The 24,845-nt window shown below is 45.1% G+C and overlaps 1 protein-coding gene across 3 annotated transcripts in view; it reads left to right on the top strand.

The window, feature by feature from the left end:
• The window catches only part of CHN2 (chimerin 2), a 282,816-nt gene that overhangs the window by 175,921 nt on the left and 82,050 nt on the right, over positions 1-24,845 (top strand). For all 3 annotated transcript variants that reach the window (XM_040644135.1, XM_040644133.1, XM_040644134.1), the window contains exons 4-6: positions 2,517-2,548; positions 5,182-5,295; positions 7,118-7,403. In XM_040644135.1, the coding sequence (XP_040500069.1) occupies positions 2,517-2,548; positions 5,182-5,295; positions 7,118-7,403 (432 nt within the window). The remainder of the gene's footprint in view (positions 1-2,516; positions 2,549-5,181; positions 5,296-7,117; positions 7,404-24,845) is intronic.

The following is a 24,845-nucleotide window of genomic DNA, read 5'->3' as shown; positions in this document are numbered from 1 at the left end:
TGGTCAGGTGTGGAGAGAGAGACTATGTTTAGACCCCTGTGAGCAAAAAGTTTAGGAAAAGAATAGGTTTTTGTTTGTTTGTTGTTGTTTTAAACCCAGCCACTCTCTCTCTCATTTTAACAAAGACAGCTATATTATCTTCAAGAAAGGCAGAGACAACAAAGGGACCCAAGACTGAATCAGATTGCTATCAAAACAGCCCCAAGCAGGGGGGAGCAGTGACCTGATGAATGACTACATCCTCTCTCTTCACTGCCTCTGACTTCCACTTTTGCTCTCTTCCTAGGAAGGGTTTCCAGATTTAGGAAAAAAGAAATAAAAACCGATGCCTAGTTCAATTTGAATTTCAGATAAACAAAGAGTAGTATTTTAGTATACATCCATTAATATTTGGGACCTATTCCACGGCTCTATTTCATGTGTGGTCTGTCCCACACAATTCGGTGCCTTCGTATGTTCTCGTGGTTTTCATATGCAGATTTGTCCCTAGATCAAACTGTCCTCTAGACAGGATCTTACTTGGTATCCCCCAAGGCACCATAATATTGACTTTTCTATTTGGGGGCCTATGTTAGATTTCTCAAGTTGGTTTCCTCCTGCTGCAAATGCAGAACACCCCTGAGCTCCTCAGACCTTTCCTCTCCACACCTGTGAGGCTCTTGTTTCATGAGCGATGACAGGGCTGAACACAGAGCCCCGAGCGTAGTAAGCATGCCCTATATTTTTATGATTGATTAATGAACTGAAAGCAATCTGTTGTCTCTTGGGAGTCAAATTCAACATTCATGAGCTACTTACTTGCATGCCAAGAGTTAGTGGTAGGCTCTATCTTCCATGCTGTTCATCTGGGAAGTTGGATGAATTATTCTTCCCTTTGGGGTAGATTAGAGGAGCGAAGAGGGGAATGGTGCTAGGAGCTACACCCAGATTTGCAAACGGGTATTATGGCTCAGCCAAAAAGATGGAGATGAAGTTGTCCTTATATATATAGGGAATCATTTCCAAGGAATGGAATATTGATTCTCAAAGACTGGAGAGCTATCTTACCCATTGTGTATTATTTACTTCCACTGACTTTTCTAGTTTAAATTTCTTCTATGGCATGTTGGTGTTGCAGACACCTATCTACAGTATCATAAAAGAAAGAACTTTGAAAGCTAATAGAATGATGTAAATGGCAAAATATTCAACTCATATTAAAAAGCTTACCAGCATGTAGAGTAATGGTATACATCAGATAACGAGGTGTCTTTTATACACTTTGTGCTTCTATTAATGATATTATTTAGATCTTCCTTTGTAAATGACACTGAGCAGACTTCAGACCTTGAAGATTAAGAGTTATGAATGCCCCCTCTTGGTTCAGTGCTTTCCAAGTGTAAAATGCACAGAAGAGTGAACATATATTCAGACGTGTCTAGATGATGAGTTTTATGCCAGTGAGGCTTGTCCAAGGCAGGCTTGTGAATATGGTCCTTGACTCCCCCTTTCTGAGCCTTTTCCTCTGCTCCATGGCTCCTGACTGCCCTCTCAGATCTCCTGCATCCTTTAGAAGGTGGAAGGAGGCCAGGAAACTGCCCAGTACCTTGAAATCCCACCACTGTGCCTGTGAGCCCTGCTGAGAAAACTGCCCATTTGATTGTGGACAGAAATGACTACAAATGAAATGGCTGCCAGACTTCCATTCTACCCTAGTAAATAACCATAAACTTGCTGTCATAACCCTCAATGAGAATCCATAACTTAATGGGGCTATACTATATTTTCCATGTCCCTGCAGTTAGGTTAGCAGAACAAAAGCTGACCATGAGAACAAAAGCTGACCATGAGAATCCATGTTAATTTCTTACCAATTCTAACACCATGAACACAAGGAAACAAAGTTCTTACAAAAGTAGATTATCATATATATAAAAATCCAATGTGATAATCCCCAAGCTCAAAATGTGATTGAAAAATATTTTCTGGGGTGCTTATGATTTTTAGTCAAGCATAAATCTTGTCCTCTGTATCTTGTACTTCTGGTGTCAAGTGAATTTCAGACCCTTAGCCATTTGTTTAAAAATAAGAGTATCGATTTTATCTGGAAAGAGACCAAATGAAACTTTAAATCCAGGTGCACTTCTTATTTTTATTATAAATACATAATGAAACAGTTGGACGGTGATTGAAATGAATGCTTAAGTTTTATGCATTTTATTTTTCAGGATGATGTCTTATAATACCTTTAATTTCTTAGTATCTTCCTTTGTTTCCTTTGAAAGTTCTTTTATTGAGTGATTGGGTTTAGGTGGAGAATGAGCCTAATGATTAAAGAAATGTGATGCTTCTACATCATCCCATCCAAGACAGAGGAATGCACTGGCTGACTCTGTGGTTTCATAGATCTCTGATTTGGGGAATAAAAACTGTAATAAAATTACTACCAGGATTAGCTATGTTCATTTGAATAGCATTTTTATGTATCTGCTTTGAATTCAAATGCATTATTAATATTTTTCTTTTTTTTAATATAGGTGGAGAACAGACCAAAATATTATGGAAGAGAGTATGTATCATGCTATTCTTTGTTTTAATAATGTAATAAGTGTCATTTCATATGTCATTTAAATATTAAATATTAAAAATCTTCTAATATATAGTCTTCATCAAATGTCCATTGTGCAAGTGTTTAATAATAAGGATAAATGCAATCAGACCCCTTTGTACTGAATTTTCTTTATAAGACTCAGGTGCTTGGCTTCCATGAATGTGGGAGGGACGTATTTCCTGCTGTAGTTTTCTCCAATAAAGCGGCCACTGAGCGCCTGGCAAGTATTTGAAACGCAAGGCAGGCTTTTCCGTGACTGAGGCTCTGTTAGTATTTTATTTCACTTTCTACCTTGATACTATATAAACAGTTAGAGTGTCAAAGATTGTAAACAGCATGGCTGAATTCCTTACTTTCCAATACCTCAGTAAATGCAATACAGGGAAGTCACCCCATTTCCCTGCGGTCTCATAAAACCAAAATGCTGATTTCTCTTGACTTGGCTAGATTAGCCCAGTTGCCTCAATACCATAATGAGGATTTCCTCCCATTTTCCTCGGAATTTCAACTCTTGTTTTGTCCTGCTTTCTCAGAAGCCTACTGTAAAGCAAATATGCATCCCGTAGAAAGCGTCTTCAGTCTCAGGCTGTGGTGTGTTGTGATGTGTGGTGTCGCTTACAAAGCAAGGGCAGAACAACCCACGCTGGGGTCAGGTGCATGACTCCCTTTCTTCCCACGTCCAACCTGGAAGCCTTATGAGCCCCAGTCTCTTTCAAGTCCCAAGTCCCATGCTCTCCTGGCCAATCCAAACCTTCTTCCTCTATTCCCTCAGACCTCATCTTTGTGGTGAATGACCTCTCATGTGCCCCCAGCCCAGCAGTGACTTCATAATGGCCACGACTGCATTTCTGAACCTTCCTTCTGGCCTTGGGAATTCGTCCAGGACCCCTGGAGTAGCTGCTGAGGAGCGCTGGCCTCTGCTCTCAGCCATCCCCACATCCCTACCATCTAACCTACGTAGTTGTGGGCTGCTCTTTTTCCATCAGTATACTGATTTGGATTTTCGCTCACGGAGAGCACAATTAATAAAGAGCCTACCAAATGGGACACTTTTGCACGCAAATTCCAACAGGAACTCTATTATGCATTTTCTTTGTTGAGTCAAAGTTTTGTTGAATGTTTTGGTTGTCATTTTCCAACCCCCAATCCGCACAAACTACGTAGTGAGAGGACGGCAAAGAAGCATTTTCTTAACCACAGAAAAGGAACCGTTTTGCATTAGAGGGAAATTAGCTTAAAAACTTCAGATTCTATGTTTCCCTTTAAAAAAAAAAAAAGGGCTTTTTGTTCCATTTGAAAAGTAATAAATGCTCTCTTCAGGAAACATTGATGCATTTTTTTCCTACTAGGAATCACAAGAAACTGTTGACAATGGATACCTTTAGGGGAAGAGAGTCTTTACTCTGTAATGTTTACATTTTTACCTCTTATGTGCCTTTTAGCTCTTGAAATGCATCAGTATTACTTTTATTCTTAAAACATGAATAAATTAAAACCCACTAATTTGGGAAAATTAGAAAATATAGAGGTATAAAAAGTGGAGAACATCCTCAGCTGGGCATGAAAAAACTCATTGCTAACTTTTCCCCTTTATATTTCATCCCTTCTGGTGTTTTTCTATGCATGCTTGCTTTCTACAAAGAGGGGATCATAAGAAAAATTTCTTCTCTAGTTTATTCCCCCAAAGATCTTCAAATTCGGGTAATCTGGGGAAGAAGGTGTTGTTCCCTGTCCCAGGACCCTGGGGTCCCTCAGCACTGGCCTCACCCCCCAACCTAGCTCCCCCACCTTCCTATGAAACACCATCGATCAAATCTCTGGTAAGAGGTGGGGGGGTGGGGAGGAGCTGTCTTTGCTTCAAGACAAGAGGAGGTTCCCCAGGAGTCACTGTCCACTCTGTAGGCCTCAGACGTGTGCCTCCAGAACAAAGCAATCATTGGCCAAGCCTGCATTCTTCCTAGATAGCTAGCTGTGTTTTCTACATGCATGTGTATTATTTTAAAATTGCAGAAAAAAAAGAATAAACAAAAAAGAACAATAGGTACGTTTTTTTTCAAACATATCCCTAAGGGATTGCTCTAAACATTAGGAATGGAAGAATGTTGATTATAGCTGGCTATTGTTTCCAGAGAACAACCTCTAAAATTAACAACACCCTGCCCCTGAAGTAAGCAAGTTGCTAATCAATAGTGTTCATTAGCAATCCAAGCAATACATAGTTTCTGTGTTTGAGCTGAGAGCTAAATTGGTAATTGCTCTCTTGTTATTCCCCATGGTTAAAGAAGGAGCCATAACCTGGCCTTTTGTTTTGACTTCAGCTTTCAGCTTGAGAGCAAAGACAAGAGCAGAAAGACAGCTGGACCGGGTGTTCTTCCTGCTGTTTTCCCTACCTGAATACTTCTTAGATGTTTGGGGTTTGCTGAGAAGTGGTTCCAGCCGCATCTTTAAGACATATGGTAGTTACTCCCCCCTTCATCCAAGTGGGGGACAGTCGGTTCGGGGTGGCCCCGTCATCTTTTGTAGCCTATCTCTCCATGGTACATACTTTGTATGTGGTCTGCTGAGAACAAACACGGTCCGTCTCTCCTCAGGTTTCACGGGATCATCTCCCGGGAGCAGGCAGATGAGCTTCTCGGAGGCGTGGAGGGCGCCTACATTCTTAGAGAAAGCCAGCGCCAGCCAGGATGCTACACGTTAGCTCTAAGGTGAACTTGATTTCATCTGTTATTGCTACTGCTGTACAAGTGGCCTTACTTAACATTCTTCCCATTTTTTTTATTGCCGTAAAATATATGTAACATACAATTTACCATCTTAACCATTTTTAAGTGTGCAGTTTACTGGCATTAAGTACATTCTCAATGCTGTGCAACCATCTCCACTATGGGTTGGCAGGATTTTTTTGTCATCCCAACCAGAAACTCTACCCATTTCCCCCTACTTATTTCTTATTTTCACTTTGCTTACAGAGTACCAGTAGCATATCAGAGGCTTATACACTTCCTAGTGTTATCAGTAGGATGGACACTGAGGCTCTGTTTATGCACATACAGTAAACTGGAGAATTATCTGGAAAGTTAGTGCTCCAGTAGCCACTTCTGCCTAAAGCTGAGCCAGCTGAGGGAGCAACGCCTCTGCCTCAGTTAGTTCCCGGGAGCCCTTGTCAAAAGTCTTCCCCTCACGCTGTGTATATGTGCCTGGACTGATGCAGAGTTTTTCCATGGGTTCTCTCGGGGTTAACATGGACCCGAGAATCACGTGGACTCCCAACGGCAGTCATGGCGCTCCATGCCAGCAAGCCATCGGAGCAGAGTTCTCATGAGCCTTTTATCACAAAATCACAAGAACTGGAAATGCCAGGGCCAGAAAAGCAGCGCGTTTTCTGCACTTTCCTAAACTGGATCAGATATTTGATACCATTCGATCCTTACGGCAATCCCATAAGGTTTGGGGAAAGCGTCCAATTCCAGAATCGAATTGTCTTCTAAAAGTTCATGTATGAACTCTTTGGAATTAGGAGGCTCTTTCTCCATAGAAGGAAGGGTATCAATGGAAACACTTCCCAGGCCAGCCCACCATGGCGTATTCCATGTGACACCTCAATATTGTGGCTGTAGAAGGCTACTTCCCAAGTCGCACCTACGGATGGTTTGAACATTTCTTAGATGATGTCATTATAAGGAAGTACTTCAAAAGTTAGCGAGCGCTCTAGGTGTGCTATGTACTTTCCTATCCCCCAGCCCTCCAGCAGCAGGCACAGGCAGTCCCAGTGGGGAACCAAGCCGGACCAAGGCCAAGAGGGTGCAGCCAGTCAAAAGGGGGACCAAGGCCAAGAGGGTGCAGCCAGTCAAAAGGGGGACCAAGGCCAAGAGGGTGCAGCCAGTCAAAAGGGGGAGGACCTTATAGGTTAGATCCCCGGGACGCTGGCGGTGGCAGCTCCGCAGGGAGTCTCGCCCAGCTCCCCTCATCTCCCTTCTGTGGCACCAACTAGGGTGGGAGGCATGAGGTGCTCTACTGGTGGCGGTCAAAGATGTACTAATAAGGGGACATCAGGGCGATTGGTGGTAGCTTCCCCTGCAGAGGCAATCGCCAGGTATAGGGGTGGGGTAGAGAGCTGTGGCTGGTTTTCATCAAGGAAATTTCAAAGTAAAATATTTGTAAACTAGGCTCTACCCTCTCACGTTTACAAATGAGAATGATAAGGACTCAATGGCCTTAGTGATTTCTAGAATCCAGTGATGCCATGTGACTGCCTGGTGTTAAATCCCACCCCTGCCTCTTTCCACGGGTGTAACCTCAAGCAGGTACCCGATCCCTTCAAATATCAGTTTCCTTAGCCGTAGGACAGGGATAATAATTCTACCTGTCTCAGACTGTCTATGACAACTGAATGGGGGGAGGGTAAAAATGCCAAGTGCCTAGCTCAGTGCCTGACGTACATTACGCACTCAGAAAGTGTTAGCTGCTACCGTTCTTTCATGTTCTTACTTCTAACACTGTTGTGATTTCTCCTTCTCTTGGGGGCAGGTTTGGAAACCAGACTTTAAACTACAGGCTCTTCTATGATGGAAAACACTTCGTGGGCGAGAAGAGGTTTGAATCGATTCATGATCTGGTCACAGATGGCTTGATAACACTGTACATAGAAACAAAAGCTTCTGAATACATTTCCAAAATGACAACAAACCCCATTTATGAACACATTGGATATGCCACTCTACTGAGAGAAAAAGTATCCAGGAGGCTGAGCAGGTCTAAAAATGAATCCAGAAAAACAAGCGTTACAAACGAAGAACACACAGCAGTTGAAAAGGTAAGCTACACGTGTGACAGGAACAGTCTCTGCTTTTAATCTGCGCTGAACAACTGCATGATTAAGTATGTATGCGATTGGCCAGAATGTTGGAAGAGACCCACCCCCACCCAAAGAAATCTAGAATGTTCGGCTAGGAGGGACCTTTGAAATCTTCCGGTTCAACGGAGGCCCAGAAATGTGAATTGATTTGCCCAAACTCATACACTCAGAGCCAGGGCTTCACAAGTAATTATTTGTGGGTTTATTTGGAGTTTGAAGAAAAAAGAAAAGCTTTATTATTGTTTTATGGTGAAAATAGTCCTTGGTTTTAATTCCATTTGAGGCCTTACTGGCTGTCTCCAGGTCCACGTAGCTATGCAAATACGTGGCATTTGTGTCTGCCTCTCTTCGGACTGAGTGACCGTGCGTGACGCACAGGTCAGCCCGCTCCTGCAGGTGGTCTTCGCTAGATAACAGCTTTTACTGACAGATACGGGAGCATCACTGGGGAGGCTGGCCATCTCTGGGAGGCTTAAAAGACGGCTGTCCTTTGCCCCAAAGGAGGAGTTCTCCTGCCTCGCTGAGGACTAGAAACTCCCAAGTGGGCGGTGCGCAAGCTGCATGGGCGGTGGCAGGATGTGGCGGGCAAATCTGATTTTCCTCTCCAGTAAGTTGCTGTTTGTTTGAAAGACACCACCACAGTTTGCTAGCAGATTTTTTGGATGTGCCCCTTCAGGAGCCATCTGCTTTGCCTGGTCCTATATGTTTTCCGCTGAAAGAAAGTGACAGCCAGTCCTACCGGTCAGCCCCCACTGAGTCTGTGCTGAGCCCAGTGTCGAAGGCAAGCTTGGACTGGGGCACATATAAGTGAGGGTGGGGGCAGAATGGTGGGCAACGCTCCTTCTGGTGATCGCTAATCCTCAATTAAACCGGAACGGCGCCCCCAGGCTCCCCTGTTGTCCAGTGTAAGCATAAAGCAAAGGAACCTCAGGTTGACTGGCTCCCTTGGCTTAGGGACAGGGACACACCAAAAATCACTGGAATGGGGAGGAGGGCAGAGGAAGGCAGCGCGGTCCTGTTGGCAGAGACAGGCATGATCTTAATTGATTTGCTGATTGGATTTTAGAGCCTAGGAGAACCTTCCCCAAAATCACATCAGCGGAGCAGCTGGCCCATGAAAAAATTATTTGCCATTTTCTCTTTTATAACTCCAGTGTCTCCAAGGCACCTGTCATTCTTTTACAAATAATTGATTTGGGAAATGGTGCATTTTCTGATGGTTTACATTTTACCAAAAGGGAGGGAGGAGACATGAGCCCCAACTTTCAGAGTTTGTTCTGGTCCAGGCAAAAGCCATTCCTTAGTCTGTTTGTAAAAATCTTTTCGAAAGTAATTTAGAATAGAAAATCTGGAAGCTGACCTTCCCAGCCATGACAAATCCAAAGATGAATTGTAAAATAAATCTCTGAAGCGGCGTTTATATTTCCAAGTCAGAGAGTAATGCCACCAAAAAGGCAACCTGTTACAATGGCAGGCCACACACTAGAACGTTTCCAGGAACAGAGGTGAGTAGAAAGAGTGCCTCTGGTGTGTTTGGGATGAGAGTTTAGATTCAGGATACTGAACTGATATTTCTAGAGCCTTGTCCATCACCAAGAGGTAAGTTCGGTCACGAAAAACTAATATTTCTAGATGATATTCCCATAAGGAAACTTGCGGGACAAAATATGCCCTTCATTGTAGATCATTTTATATGTATTTATTAAATTTGGAGGAAATTAATATTCAGATTAATAATCACTTTAGATGAGCTTCCCAGGACACTTTCACCTTTCTAGAAAAAGGTAAATAAAACATTGAAAGAAGTCCACACACAGGGAAGGGTTTGATGGACAGGTGTTTGTGGTGTGGATTTTCTGGGACACTAATGATACAGTGTTTGGCTTTCCTGGGGGACATTCTGAACGCTGGGTCCGGTCATTTGCTGGAGGTCGCTCATTTTGTCAGCGAGTTTGTTAAGTAACTTGGTACAAATGCATCTCTTCCTCTCTGACCTGTATTGACAAGTGGAATTATTAATAGTCTCAGTCTTGCCAGAAAATCTGTTTCCCTTAAGGGCAGGTCAGTGGACTGTTGCCATGGAGACAGAGACTAGAAAAGAGGTAGTGGAAACTTGAGTGGATTGACTGAGAAGTGCCCGGGGCACCTGTCTGCTTCGATAATGGCGCATCTTGGAGGTTTTAATGAGTGAAATGGGTAGGTTTCCTAATAATTCTCAAACCCAGACAGCCCGGCATTTCATTTTCCAGAGTACTTAAACTTTGTTCACCCATTTATTTTATCGATCATTTCCAAATGAATCCAGGGAGATTGTGGTACCTGAAAATCCGAGAATATTATCAGTGTTAATTGGCATAAAGATATCACCTACCCCGTCAGATCTGAGTGGTTTCCAGATTTATCGCCTGTCAAGGTGGTTAGCAGTGAACTTGGTTTTAATAACTGTAGATGAGGCGGAGAGGTGGGGAGGGTGCAAAAAAAAAAAAAAGTTGTGATAGTTAACCAATAGCAATCTCTTTCCTTTCCGATTCTTTATTTAATTGATTTTTAAAACATTATGATATATAAGGGCCACCATTTGGTGCCTTTAATCAAAATGGTCCTGCCCGGTGTAATTTCTTTTATGAAATTTATTTCAGAATTGATTCCATAGATGGATTATCTACTGACCTCCCAAACCAGCACTCTAAGCAATAGGATAACACCAGGATTTAACATTGGTTCGGGCATTTACAGTTTACAGATTTCACACATGTGAGGTAATTTCCCATTTTATCCCTGGAGCAGCTTCGCCAGGTACATAGAGCAGGAATCATTGTCCCACTTCACTGAAAAAGTCACAGTGGCAGAGTAAGGAACCAAACCCAGATTTCTGAGCCCTAAGTTCAGAGCTGCCTAAACCTACAGAGCAGGGGGGCCCCATTCTGTTCTTAGTACCCTAATTGCTTTAAGCAAACACCTCTGGTTCTCCCCACGCTCAGTCAACGGACGCTAAGAATCTCTCAATATTTCTATCATCTGGGTGGTTTTTTTTTTTGTTTTTTTTTAAATACTTTATTTTTTTTCAAGATTTTATTTATTTATTTGACAGAGAGAGACAGCGAGAGAGGGAACACAAGCAAGGGGAGTGTGAGAGAGAGAAGCAGGCTTCCCACCGAGCAGGGAGCCCGACGCGGGGCTCGATCCCAGGACCCTGGGTTCATTCCATCATCTGTTTTTAAAAACACACTGCTCTTACTAGCTATAATAACTAAGTTTTTTAGGAAGGCTACTCTGCTGAATCGAATATATGTGACAATAGTGTTTTCCATGGCACATGTTTATTTGATAAATTTGGCTTGCCTGTATTAAATTGCATTTACGTTTTACTGGAGAAAAACAGAGTTTAGCATATATCTTAACAGTTTATTTATTTCAATATTTTTTCTAATAGCAAAAGTTAGAAAGTAGCCTTGAATGCCCATCGGTTAGGGGCTGTTTCGATGAATTAGGGCACACGCATGTGAAGAAATACCACGCAGCCACAGAAAAGAATAAGAATACTCGTACACACCGATATGGAAAGATTATCCAGAGTTACTAAATGCCAAAAACAACTTACAATATAGTGTGTCTACTACGTTTCATTTGTGTAAACCAGAAGAAAAACGGTTTTACGTTATGTTTGTTCCGCAGAATCATAAGCTGTCCCTTGCAGGATACAAGAGCGAGTATCATTCGTTGCCTGTGGGGAGGGGGAGCGGGTATCTGGGAGGTAAGGGTGGGAAGGAGATTCTCCCCTGCTACTATTTCGTACTCTTTGAATTTTGAACCACCACAAATGCAGCATTCTCTTCAAAAATTAAATAAGAAAAAAAGAATGCACAAGGTTTTAAATTCACATATGTTGGAGCAAACCCCGAGTAAAACCTCTTCTGTACTCAAGGCATCACACACACACATACAGAGAGGGGGCAAGCAGTTCCAGCCTCTGGACCCAGGCCGTTTTCCCCACCCCTTTGCACGGGTCGCCTTCCCCATCCTCATAGCTCCCCTTTGCCTTCATCTCTCCCTTGGATGCTTAACAAAGAGTCTGTGTGTAGCAGCCTTTAGGGTTGGGGCCACAAGAGGGTAAAGACCAAAATCACCACGTAAAGACTTTGACAAGACTGTCCCTGGAAATGGGTTGGCTGTCGCTTCCTCACTGGCGTTGCTCCCCTGGGATCCTGCCCAGCCCTCCCTGCCTTTTGCGTGCCCATCCCCCCACCCCACCTCTGCTTTCTCAAGGTGTGAAGACCAACTCCTAGATTCTTCTTGCTTTCCTGTGGCAGCAGGGAAACCCTCTTTGGTTTCTACTTGTCTTCTTGTGAAACCAAGAGAGTGACATTTTCCTGATTGAAGGGCTCTGAGCCTGGTTAGGACGTCCTCCTCTGAGATGAGTTGTTTCAGATAGGAACGCTCTCTCTCCGACCCTAACCTACCTTTTTCCCCCCTTTTTGAACTAATTCTCTTCTTCACATCCAGGGGGATCCTCTCACTGTTTATTTTGCTGTTTCCACCCTAAGAACCAGCTAGCCTGCCAGAGATCCTTGCCCAGCAATGACATTACATTTCCCTCCACTGCCCTGGAGCAGGAGGGCATAGCCACACCAGGGAATGGATATCCAGGCCTCGGTGACCGACAGAAGCCTCACAAGTCAGTTGAGCTGAGACAGAATGGTTCTCCCCCCCAGTCCTACAATGGTACCTAAGTGTTGGTGACCCTTGGTGACTTTTTTCATCAGAGTGTTGCTATTGCTTTTGTTGTTTTCATCTTGGGAAACGTGATTGGCTTTGTCTGCAGGACAAAGTCCAAATTCCTCAGCAGGACATTTGTAGCTTTTCTGAGCCTGGACTTCCCTGGAAGCAGAGCCTGGGACAAGGGTTTGGTACACTGATAATATGGGAAGGCATTCTAATGAGCAGGAAGGAGAGGTCAGGAGAATGAAAGAGACGAGAAGAGAAGCCAGTAGCAATGGATTTTAATCAGTTGGGCACCTTCTGAGAAGCCATGTAGAATTGCTCCTAAGAGGAATGGGGGGGGGGTGCTGTTTATCTACCACCTCCTGTCCTCTGTTGGCTGAGGGGTGCTGGTGAGCTGTTGAGTCCCTCGCACACCAGGCTGCGCATGTGGAGAGCCAGGTGGGTGGCCATGGGCATCTCAGACAGTCCTGTCAGAGAAGCCCCAGACAGAGAGCGAGAGGTGCGCGGTGAGGACAGCTGCTAACAGGCTGCACTGTCAGAAGTAAGCATGCAGCAAGGCCTGGGGTAGACGGTGGTGAGGGACACTCAAAAATGAATGCAAACGCCCACGACAGCCCGGCCCCACCTCTCCCAGCCTGTCTCCCACTGCTGGCCTCCCTCACTGACCTGCTGCCCTGCAGCCCACAGATGTTCCTGTCCCCTTGCTTCCCCTCCCCTCACGCCCCTGTCCGAAGGGCCTTCCCCTCCTGTGATCTGTGGGCTCCTGGCCATCCTCTAGCATCCAGCACAGCCTCTCTGGTAAAACCTGCTGGGGCTCACCCTCCTTTACGGACTCTCAAGGAATCACTCCCACCACAAAACCACCCCCGAGCTTTGCACATAATCTTCATGATAATTTAATGTGTTGCATCCTAAGTGGTTAATCAGACCAGTGGTTCTCAAAGTATGGCCCTCAGGGACCAGCAGCATCAGCAGCCCAGGAAACTGATGAGAAGCTCCCCCACTCGGGCCCCGTACAGCACTGCTGGGTCAGGAACCCTGGGGGTGGCATCTTAGTCTGCGTGTGAGCAAGCCCCCGATGGCTCCAGCACGCACCCGCTGTTCGCTGTTCGGATGCCTCTGCTTCCTGAGCAGCTGACCTGTCGGAGGCCCAGGTTCCCCTGCGGCTCACTCCCCAGCTCGAAAGCTCAGCCCACAAAGGGCCCGGCAGAGGACACACCACCCAGTGAACAGCAGATGGCTAACTTAAGAATGGAACAGACCGTATCACATTCACCCTGAGGACCACATATCACAAATACACCAAGACGGTGTGGGTATCTCCCATTACCCGCCCCCCGCCCCCGCCCCGCTCCTGCCTCCCTGGGCTAATTTGACTCAGGGGGTGGCAGGAGCAGCGCCTGGGGGAGGAGTGCCTTAGAGACCATTTTGTGCAGCCCTTTTGTTTTACACGACAGGAAACTGAGGCACCCAGCTCATTAGTCTTCGAGTATTTCAAAGACATCCAGACTCCATGAAAGCTTGGATAGGCAAACAAACAAACAAACAAAAGGCTTGAAAGTACCCTGCAACTTAGAAGTTCTCTTAAAGTTAAGATCTTTGAGGAACACAAGGTATACCTGCAGGACTTCTACGTGAATGATTGAAAAGTGAAAAATGAATTCAGATTATAGTTAGTCTAGGAGGAATCCCAGCAATCAGAGCCCAGCAGGAAATGGAAGACATAGTCACTGGGATTTTAAGAATTTGATTAAGGGATTTTTCCAGGGGCTGGCAATGGCGGGAAGCTGTTACCTCCCTAGGGCCGAAGGGACCCAAAGAAGGCACTGGGGTGGCTGGTGTCCGACGAGAACTGGAATGGAGCCTTCCACAGGAGGGGGCTTTCCACAAGAAAAGGGCTCCCACAGAAGGGTGGGTCTTGCACAGAAGGGGGGCTTACATAATAGGAGGGTTCCCACAGAAGGAGGCTTCCCACAGGAGGGGACTCCCATGGGAAGGGGCTCCCACACAAAAGGGAGCTCCTACGGGAAGGGGGCTTGCACAGAAGGGAGATTCACATAGTGGGGGTCTGCACAGGAGGGGCTCCCACAGTCAATCAGGGGTATAGCCGTGCAGCCACTGAACTGCCATATTACCCAAAAGGGGGGGGGGAATAACCCAACTTCTGTCTCCTCTACCCTTTGATCTCCTGACTTTACCTTCCATTGGACAAATTCGACCAGAAGCCAGAGAGCAAAAGAGCTGGGGATACAGTCCGCATGAGTCAGTCTCCCCACCATGGGTAAAAGGGCAGAGAATGAATTGAGGGAGGGGAGTAGAATATGGCAGAGAATAACCAATGCAGCGAGTCAATGCAGACCAATTCCACTGCTCACTGTGTTAGCACTGTTCTAATTAGTGTCTAAAGTTCAGGTTCAGATGCCGTAATTGGCATTAATGCAAGATAACGAGGTAGCCCTTTTCCTGGATGGGCTCCTCAACTGTGCCCTTATGGAAAGGATCTTGGCTCTGGGCGGGGGGGGGGGGGGGCGGGCAGACAGGCTCTGTGACTTGATTAAGGACAGTCGATTCAAACATAGTATTGCTCCTAGCCCTTCACCAAGCAGAGGGACCGCTTTCATTTACCAAAGAAAGAGCCTGAATTGTTAATGTGGAAAGCATCAAGGAACTGAAAATGATCTGCTCATAGTTACAGGGTCTGGAAAACCTGTAGATCTGCCCCAACAGGAGGTCCCTTGGAAATAATATGTAACTGACATAACCAGTCTTTTTCTCGGGAGTCAAGGGTAAATGGAGATGAGCATGACTTAGCTAGTAAAAGTGACAGGTACAATAATGACTCTTCCTACCTCGCACACACAGAGTCATAAAATGGAATGGGATGTAATGCTGTAAGAATGGATTTGAACTTAGATTACATGTGCTCATGAAATCAGTTTTACGGAGCCTTACTTTACATCCGAATGCCCTAATGGGCTGGGATTTACCGTGCAGTCTGAGAAATAGGTGATTTGGCTAGGTCAGTGGTTCTCAAGCTGGCTGAGCTTAGAACCACCCTGGGAGCTTTAAAAACACCCATCTTTGGCCTCTGCTGACTTCTTGATCAAGGCCTCCCACCAGTGAAATTCAGGCATCTTTATTTTTAAGGTCCCCCAGGTGATCCTAAAGTTTTCATCCCTTGGTGAGATGAAAGGTGAGACAGAAAGTAAGTTACCAGATACTTGGAGCATTTTCTCTTAGGGACAACCTGTACCACCTGCTCTAATGCCTCTCCTATGCCCTAATTTAGACATTGGGGTTCATTCTCTACCTTCACCTACATATAAAAAGTCCTCTGTGAAAAATCTTAAGGCAGTAAACTCTGGTGGTTCCAAGGTTTGCTTTGCTCCTTTTTTCCTTGGCTCTTTTTCTCAGATCATTGGCTAAAATTTAAATGATGGGAAAAATCAACTAGAATACAATTAAAAGAATTAAATGAAGGGACAAGGAAAAATCAATGTCTCTCCTTATAGGTCAGCTGGTAGTTTCTTAATGGCAAAGTTTGTAAGACTATGATTCTCAACCTTGGCTGCCCACTAGAATTTACTGGGAAGTTTTCAAAATACCAATGCCTGGGCCACACCCCCAGAAAATCAGATTTAGCTACTGTCATAAGGCCTGGCATCTGGATTTTAGATGCTCCAGGTGATTCTGATCTGCAGCTAAAGCCGAGAACCCTTGCTGTAGAAGAATAACTAAGTCCACAGGATTTATCTTTTATCAGAAAGCTTCTTTTACCAATCCCTCATTATCAGTGATCTCAAAGTTAGAAATTTACAGAAGCAAAAAGGAAAGTTATCCTAATACACTCAGTATTTGTCAGAATAAGATGCACCAAACCCTCTTTATCCATCCCCACCAAAATCTAGGAAACAGCTCATTTAGAGATGCGGCCCTCGCTAAGTATTTTTATGTAAGCAGTGCCATCTAGTGGCTAAGAGGAGAGTTACCTGCTCGTGACCGTCTCGAAGGACTACGCTTACCAGATGTGGGAGTAATGAGCAAGAACAAATTTTCAGCAATGAATCCACTGAATCGTTCCCACTTCCTCAGGTTTTATAGCACAGATCAGGCTATGCAATGGCTAGGCAGTGTCCTTTTTGTAGTTCGTGCTCATTCTCTGTGTAAGCAGGTGGGCAGCTCTGCCAGCTTGGGACACTAAGATGTAGAAATGGTCCCAGTGATCTGATTCACTGGGATTCTGGTCCAGATGTGTCCACACTTTTTGGCTTTTTTATAGACTCTAAAATTTCTGAGAACCCCAAAAAGCTTTTATTTATTTGAGTTGTATCTATTGATCTTTACTGTATCTAAAACTAAAACTGAGAAAAATGTTAAATATTTATTCTTTTAAACATAACAGTAATAAATTCATTGCATGTTATATAAATAACATATTTTTTTGCGTGAAAATAACCCCATTTCCCATAACAAAACAAAATCTAGTAGGAATATTGGCATTATGTTCCATTTTTGTAAATCTCTTTAGTGTCTGGCGGAACAGACAACCCATGGATGCTCACATCTGCTTTTGTATTCAATCTGTGATGAAATATTGTTTTGTTTGAAATATAGGAAGAAATTCTGGCCTTACACAGATCTGTGTCATCAAGAAAAGGAAGAATGTGGGTTTTTTGTAGCCTTTTTAGGTAAATGTAATTAAAAAAAAACAAAACAGAACAAAACTTAACAAACAATAGTTTCTTAAAGGCTAGTTGCAATATCAATCAGTGGACAAGACCATTAATAAAAATAGTTTGACCACACAGATCTTCTGACAGTCTCTTGAGGTCCCTCACACTTTGAGAACTGCTGCTGTTAGCAGACACTGGTGGATGAAGAGCACACCTTTTAGAGAAGTTTATATTTGTAAGTCTCCAGACAGGTGTTTGAGGGAATCAGTATGCCATTTTCTTCACCTTTGACTGTGGGCGGTAAATGAGGCTGTCACCTAGGACCGCAGTCCACCGGCGATTACTGCAGTCTTTGCCCAGATTGTGACCTCAGAGCTCCTCCCTTTGGCTTTCACTGGGGCTGGGCAGCAGAACTGACCCTGGTCCTGTGTCATTTGAAACCTCCTTCTAGGTAATTCTGGTGTATTATCCCAATAAAGAACCATGGACCCAGTCTTACTCTCTTCCCTGCAGAGATGAGAAATGGGCCCAAAGCTCGAGGTGACATGGTGAAAGCTGGTGGGATCCCACTACTTTCTTTCTCTGGCCCCCCTCTTTCTTACTCCTCCAGTGCTTCTCCTTCCACCATCTTTGTGTCTCTCTAATCAAGATACATCAGTCTCCCCACCTGCACCCCCTTGATGAGTCGCTCTTATCTTGGCCACCTAGAACCTATGCACCCTCTTCGGGAAACCACCGTCTCCCCTCCCACTCTCAAGTTATGTGCCCCTGTCCCTGAGCTCACAGGTGGACTTGTCATTCAAGGCTGATCCAAGAGGTCACATTTCCTTGGCCACTGGGATTGGTTCAAGAGTGGGCAATGCAGAGCCACTGAAACGAGTAGACTTTCACTGTGAGTTTCAGAAAGAAGGCGGATTGCCCTTTTTCCTGCGTTGAGGTTAAATGTCTACTGTCTTTATAGCCAGAAGAACTCTAATTCATACCACCCCCTCCGTGCCCCCCACCCTCTTCTATCCAGCACTGACTGCCCACCTTATTGAGAAATCAAAAGCTCAAGTCTTCAAATTCAGGCCCATTTTAATTTTAAACAATCCACACTATTCTTCTTTAACATGATGATGTTACAGCGGAAAGGGAACATCTAGTGTTTACTGAAATGGGTGGGAAGGTAGTACTTGGATTACCAGGTGGACATGGGAAATAGCCCAAAACCCACTTCTGGAGTGCATCTCTCCATCACTTGCCCCCTGGCTCTGCCGTAAGTGTATCTGTAGACTTCTTAATACTTATATGCACCCAAATAAGATTAAGGCAAATTGTTAAAGATTCCTAGTGAATTCTGATAAGCCAGATTTTTATCTTATTCATGATTTTGCCGTGAACTTTTTTTTAACAAAGTGGAAAGAAACAGCTCTAGCTAGGGTGTCGGATCTGGCCAAAGAGAGCCTCTGTTGAACCTGAGATCCTACTCCCCCCTCCCCACGCAGGTTATCAGTAAAACAGATAATATAAGCTGGAAACCTACAGCAAAAAGTCAAAACATTATCTGTAGTATTTATGAATTAAAAGCTTGGTCTATAACAATTTGTGGGTTTTTTCCCAGCTGTGGGGAAGAGGAAGGATTTCATTTCCTGAATAATTTCCATTGACATTAATGGAAATGAAATGGTCAAGTCTCCATCTTGGGTTATTTGTTTTCATTGCCTTTTGGAGCAGGTTGCAGAACTGGCATTACTCATTTCTCAATAATGAAATGTCTGGCTGGGTTTTATGATGATAATTTATAAATGTCCCAGTTGGTTTTGTCTCTCCTCATACATAAGCACTTTGAAGTTTCCAGAAAGTTAATATTTCACTTTGTACCTAGTCTCTATTTATGAAGCTAATGAGGCCTGACCATCAGAAGAGTATGTTAAAGTTTCCTAATGTAACTTTTACAGTTCTCATGTGACTTGGTGGCTTTTAAAAAAATGAGTAAGAAGTCAGTTCACTGTCACTTGCAACCGATCCTTTGTTAACAGTCAAATTGAGAGTCGGAAATACGACACGTAATTATGAGCTGTGCATGTCCCAGCATACCTGTAACAGAGCAAGGGTAGTTCTGTTGTACCGCAGTGTATGTAAACTACACGTGACACCATTCACGATATGAGTGATTTCTATTGTTTTTAATCCTGAATGACTTTAGGAAAGTTACAACAACAACGACAACAACTCTACATTTATCAAGCATGGCATAGATTTTAATCCTGTATAAACCGAACTTGTTTCACTCAGCTTCCTAACAGTCTTTAAGTCTTGGGCTCCCTTCTTTTTATCAGCAAGACGCGAGAAAACTGAGGGCTGGAGGGATCCAGTGATTGCACCAGGGGCGAAAACTAGTCACTTGCAAGTCATAGAACTAGTTCCTAGTAACTACCACGTGGCTGGCTTGACTGCAAGGCTTCTGTCCTTTCCACGCCCCCACACTGACAAAGGACACCCATCTGCTTTGTGTCTAATTTTAAAGCTTCTAAACTAAGCATGGTAGTGGGAATTGTTTCCCTCCTCAAATAGAAGTTCTCCGTTCTCTCTGTGGGTGATTCTCTGCGTCTTCTGCTCTTGACTAACTTGTTCTGATGAAGAAATATGTGTGGCTGAGGGAGTTCCTTAAGAAGACAGGTGCTCATTACAGACAAGCGTGCCTACCTGGGGGATTTCTAAAAGAACACCCCTGTGTGCCTCTTTAGCCTGGAGCTCCGTGAGTTGAGGAGGTTTTGGCAATACTGAAAAGCTCGACCACCTTCACTAAATCCCAGAGTGACGACTGTGATATGCATGATTTCAGCTGCAAGCATCTCACTTCTTCCAATCATGATGGGAGAAATCGGGGTGAGAGGAAACTGCAGCCACAGGTACCATCATGAATGTCAGGAAGTAACGTGGGACCCAGGTCCCCCTCACGGTAGCTTTGAAACACCAGCTGAACTCTGGGACTGTAGAACGATACACATGGAGCTTATAATGAACTGGATGTGTTTTCCTCTGGTGAGTTAAATGTAGAAATCAACCGGGTCACAGGGAGAAGAAGAAACACCAGCATTCACGGAGCCTCTGCCAAGCCCCAGGGGCGGTGGGGGTGCTTCACAGCAGCCCTGGGAGGGAGGAACTGGGGTGGCTGGGGTAACTTATTCATGACCACTCAGTGAACGAGCTGGGACCCAAACCCTGCGGGTCCTGACTTGAAAGCTTCTTGAAGAGCTCCTGGGCACCTGAGAGTGAATTCCTCAGGCTGGCCTTTTATGACCTTGTCCCCTTGTCCCAGCACCCTGCCTGCCCGTGCACACATCTTGCCCTCATCTGCTCCCCCCCGACCCCACCCCCAAGCTGTGTCCAAGAGGCCAGCGCTGCTACATCATTATCGTTTTCTGAGCACACCAGCTGCTTTCACACCCTTCAGCATTCACCCGGCATCTTCCCCTCGGCAATGTTCCTCCTCTCCTCTCCCCCAGTCCCCTGCCTTGACTTAGGGAACGCTTACCTATCTTTCCTGACCAAGTTCAGGCATTTCCTGACCTGCAAGGTCTTCTCCAACCCCACTGAAGCCTTCCTGGACATGCTTTCTTTTGGCCGCCTCGCTGTGGCTTGGATAAGACTCTGATTGCGCCCCACTGGGGGAGGGGGGGTCATTCATTCAGTCACTCATTCTTAAACTGTGAATAATTACTGATGACAGTTAGATATTCATTGGGCCCCTAATCTGTGCCAAGCACTGTTCTTCTCGTAGCTGGCCAATCACCCTGACAAGGGCCAGCTCAGGACGGGCCAGTGCTGCAGGCACGGTCAGGGAGGCCCTAGGTCTCTCCGCTAGAGCAATTAGGGAAGAGGCGTGTTCCCCCTCTGAAGAGGGTCATTTGAACAGTTCCAGCCTTGGTCTGTGAGCCAATACATTTCCCTCTCTTTTTGTTTTAGTGCTAGTTTGGGTAGAGTTCCTGTTTCCTGCAGCCAAAATAGCTCTGATGGAGTCCCAAAGGAAGGCAGGCCTGTGCCGGGGAGAGAAGGACCTTCTAGAACAGGGTGTTGTGTGGCGTGGCGGATAAGAGGGTCAGGTAGTGGACGGGAGGGGAGGCTGATGAGATGGATGAGCTTGAGAAGGGACACAAGGGCAGGCTGAGAAGTGTGGCCGTCATGCCTGAAAGCTTGAGGAGCTGCCAGAGGCGGAGCTGTGGAAGAGGGCTTGATGTCGGTCAGCATGGCAGCTGGGTTGGAGGGGAGAGAGACCAGGGCCGTGGAGGAGCAGACGGGGCATTCTGGCACATCTGCCCCTTCCCTTTCAAAGGCCAGTAGCTTTTGGCAGTAGCTGTTGGCAAGTTTTTAAAGGCCAACCTTTTCCATTTTTAAATGGTGGCACTATGACCCAAGCTAATGGTCAGCGAGCCGAAGGCAGACGCTTAACCGCTGCGCTACCCAGGCGCCCCTACCTTTTCCATTTTTAAATGGTGGCACTATGACCCAAGCTAATGGTCAGCCTACTCTTCTGATTTCAGAAAGCCCAAGTGTGGTAAATGGTTTCTCACAAGTTTCTCCAGGTTTGGGGTGCAAGGGGACAGCTAGAAACCCATTACGACACTTTTGTACATAAATTGGGCCCCACAGAGCTGCATTGGCCCAAAGGGCTTATCTGTTCAAGACATGACCCTCTATTCTCCAAAGCCCTCTGCCAACGGCTCTTAAACACACACCGAATAAATGTTTGTTGAATGAATGAACGTGTTTGTATTCATCCCTCATTCCGTTGTCCCCTAGCAAAGAAAGAAAGAAGATGTGCGCCTTTCTTTAAATGCTGTGGACTTTTAAAATAATCAATATTGAATTTGGTAATAGAATAAAAATACTCGTTAACCTGGCCTTCACAAATCCTGACCTTTAATACCTATGAAAAATTTACCAACTAATTAAATAGTTTACAGGATATTAAAATGGAAATGGTTATTACTTAAGAGAGCAAAGGTTTTTCTTCCAGTTCAATGAGAGTATACAGCTAGAAATGGGGTAAAAAGAGGTCAGCAGTGTTCAGGCTGCTAATCACATTTTCTCTAATCCGGTGGTTCTCATATTTTAGTGTACATGAGAATCCCCTGGAAAGTTGGTTAATACACAGATTTCCAGGCCCTACCTCCGTCAGTGCAGATAACAGTAAGTCTGGGCTGGGATCCAGCTCCCCAGGAGGTGAGGGACCACACCTTGTCTGGTCTAATCAGTACAGCAGGACTGTCATTAACTAGATAAGGCAACTCTGGGATTAGGGCAACGTGATAGTTGATTAATAACATGTATAATTATTATACATACAATAATTATCTATTAAATATTATTAATTAGTTAACGTGTTGCCCTAGTCCCAGAGTTGCCTTATGTATTATATATTATTATTATATATTAATATATTTATATTATATATAATATATGCTTGTTGAATATTATCTGTATAATATAATGCGTGTCTGTCTGTGTGTGTATGTGTGTGTGCGGGTGAGTGCTCCGAGCACTGTTTATTCCTCCCATCCTAGAATATAAGCAGGAATCCTCCATTGCTCTCATGTGACCTGTCTCCTTCTGTTACAAGACTGTCTTTGGTGGCTTCTGAAGGGCATCTCCCTGCAGAGCAGGTGAAGCCCAGTGGCTGAGGAGCTTGGGCTCCAGACCAGTGGCCGGCCGTACGGCCCTTGGCAAGTCCCTTAAACTCCCTGTGTCCTCGTGTGAGGATGATCACACACTTGCCTCATGTTTCTTCCGTCATGGTGACCTCTGAACACCCCATGCATGTTCCAGCCACCGCGGCATTTCTCACCACGAGTGCCTCAGCCACAATGCTCTCCCCCTTCCGAACCCTGCCTATGCCCCCTACCATCCCTGTGATTTTCATCCCAGCCTGCCTTTTTCCCTTCTGACACTGCAACATGCTGGCACAGAGCCAGCCCTCAACCAAGGGAGGGCCTCTCCCGCTCTCCTTGGTGCTCTCCCCAACCCCCTTTCCTTCCTCGCACCCCTACATCTTCTAAGGAGCCCCAGCTGTATTCTGCTCTGAGTTGTTTCGTGTTTGTCTCCCCTGCTCTGTTAGGAGAGTTAAAAGGGCTGCACCTTATTCAGTTCGACCACTTTGCAGGACTTACTGCAGCGAATGGACTTTTGTACGTGCTGGGCACTGAGTGTTTATCGAGGGAAAGGAAGAGAAGGAAGGAAGGAAGAAGGATGGAGGAAAGCATTTTCCCACATTGTTCACTGCTCGTGTAACACTTTTACTGTAACTTTTGAAACTAGAGGAAAATCTATTAGGTAGAAAGCCTAGAAATGATTGAGGTCGAGCCATATGAAACTGTTGGTATTTGATCATTTTTCTCCTACAAATAAGGCAATTTCATGTGGCTCAAACTGGTATCTGTTTTTTTAAGATCTTATTTATTTATTTGAGAGCAAGAGAGCATGAGAGAATGAGCGGAGGGGAGGAGAGGAGCAGAAGGAGAGGGATAAGCAGACTCTGTGCTGAGCGTGGAGCCCGATGTGGGGCTCAATCCCATGACCCTGAGATCATGACCTGAGCAGAAATCAAGAGTTGGACACTTATCCGACTAAGCCACCTTGGCACCCCCGAACTGATATCTAATATGAGTGCTTTGATTCTAGTAAGTATAAAAAGTTACACTTACTCAGCACATACTCAACACACTGTGTAGTCATTCATAAGTCTACAAGAACGCTGATGGACTGAAATCCTGGGTTCTGAAGGACCAGACAGGATGATTGATCACAGTAATAGTATTCAGTTGGCAGTAGGTGGCAGATCTTTTTACATTTTCTAGGAACTGGTGACTGTTACACCATTCCTCTGTGTGTGTGCGTATGCGTGTGTGTGTGCACGTGTGTGTGTAAAACATCGGTAAAAAACCCCAAATCCACTCTCGGGGTCAGACGCCTTAAGGGTTGGTTTGTTAATTGGTTAGCTAGATAGCCTGAAACACTCACCCCCATTCTAGACCCAGCACAGTGTTCTGAGCCTCCTACCAGAGTCAGACTCAATCTACAGAAGCAGATGCGTCCAGTACCTTTCTCGTACTTTCAGTGAAGGTTGGCTGGGGTTCATTTCTCTCATGCAGTGATTGTTGTCCTGCCGTCATCACTGAAGGCTGACCCACAGCCAGCCTGAGACCTCCCTGCACAGGCAGCGCTGCTGGGCTCTTCAGAGACTCTCAGTCTATGCAGGGTAGACTCCCCCAGTTATAAATTACCCCCGCCTTCCTGCCTTTGGGCTGTTTACTGCCTCTTAGAGATGTCACCAGAGGAAAGGCTCTGGAAAGAAGTGAAATTCAAGGCAGAACTGGTAAAAAAAAAAAAAGGTTTTGTGCAAAGAGGAAGCTGAGGCCACTGGTTGAAAATCAGTGGGTTTCAAATAGCCGGGCTCCTGCCACCCTAACCACATGTCAGACGAGTGAGTGTTGGGGCAAGCAAAGTTCATCAGTAACCGGGCCTCCTCCAGCTCTGTTTCCTCAGCTCCAAAGTGGCTTGTTTTGACGAGAACATTCTAGCCCCGAGAAGGTGACCTAAAAATTAAAAATAGCAGTTTGTGGAGGAAGCTAAAGGGAAAAGTGCTGAGAAATGTGGATGAATAGAACGCGTGCGAGCGTCTATGAAGGCAGGTGCCTGTGCGGTTAAACCACCCGGAGGTGCTGGGAAAGGTCACCCCAGCGAGAGTGTCCCAATGGCAGGCCCACGATTTGTCCGGGAGCACCCCGTCCTTGCCACAACCACATGAAGAAGAAAGCAGCTCTTTGAAAACCGGCCAGTATTCTGATCTTTGCTTTCAGAAGAGAAGACCTGAAGGATGTCAAGAGAGTCGACAGACAGCTTTTCCAGCTAAAACGCTGTCAGACAAGCAGAACACAGAGCTTTCAGCCAAATGCTTGCTGACTGTTAACATGGAGACTGCTCAGTAGGGAAATATTTTTATGCCCCATATGGACATAGAATT

Source organism: Ursus maritimus, unplaced genomic scaffold (assembly GCF_017311325.1).
Source record: "Ursus maritimus isolate PB19 unplaced genomic scaffold, ASM1731132v1 scaffold_3, whole genome shotgun sequence".
NCBI classification, from domain to species: Eukaryota; Metazoa; Chordata; class Mammalia; order Carnivora; family Ursidae; genus Ursus; species Ursus maritimus.
This window is presented reverse-complemented; position numbering and strand designations above follow the sequence as displayed.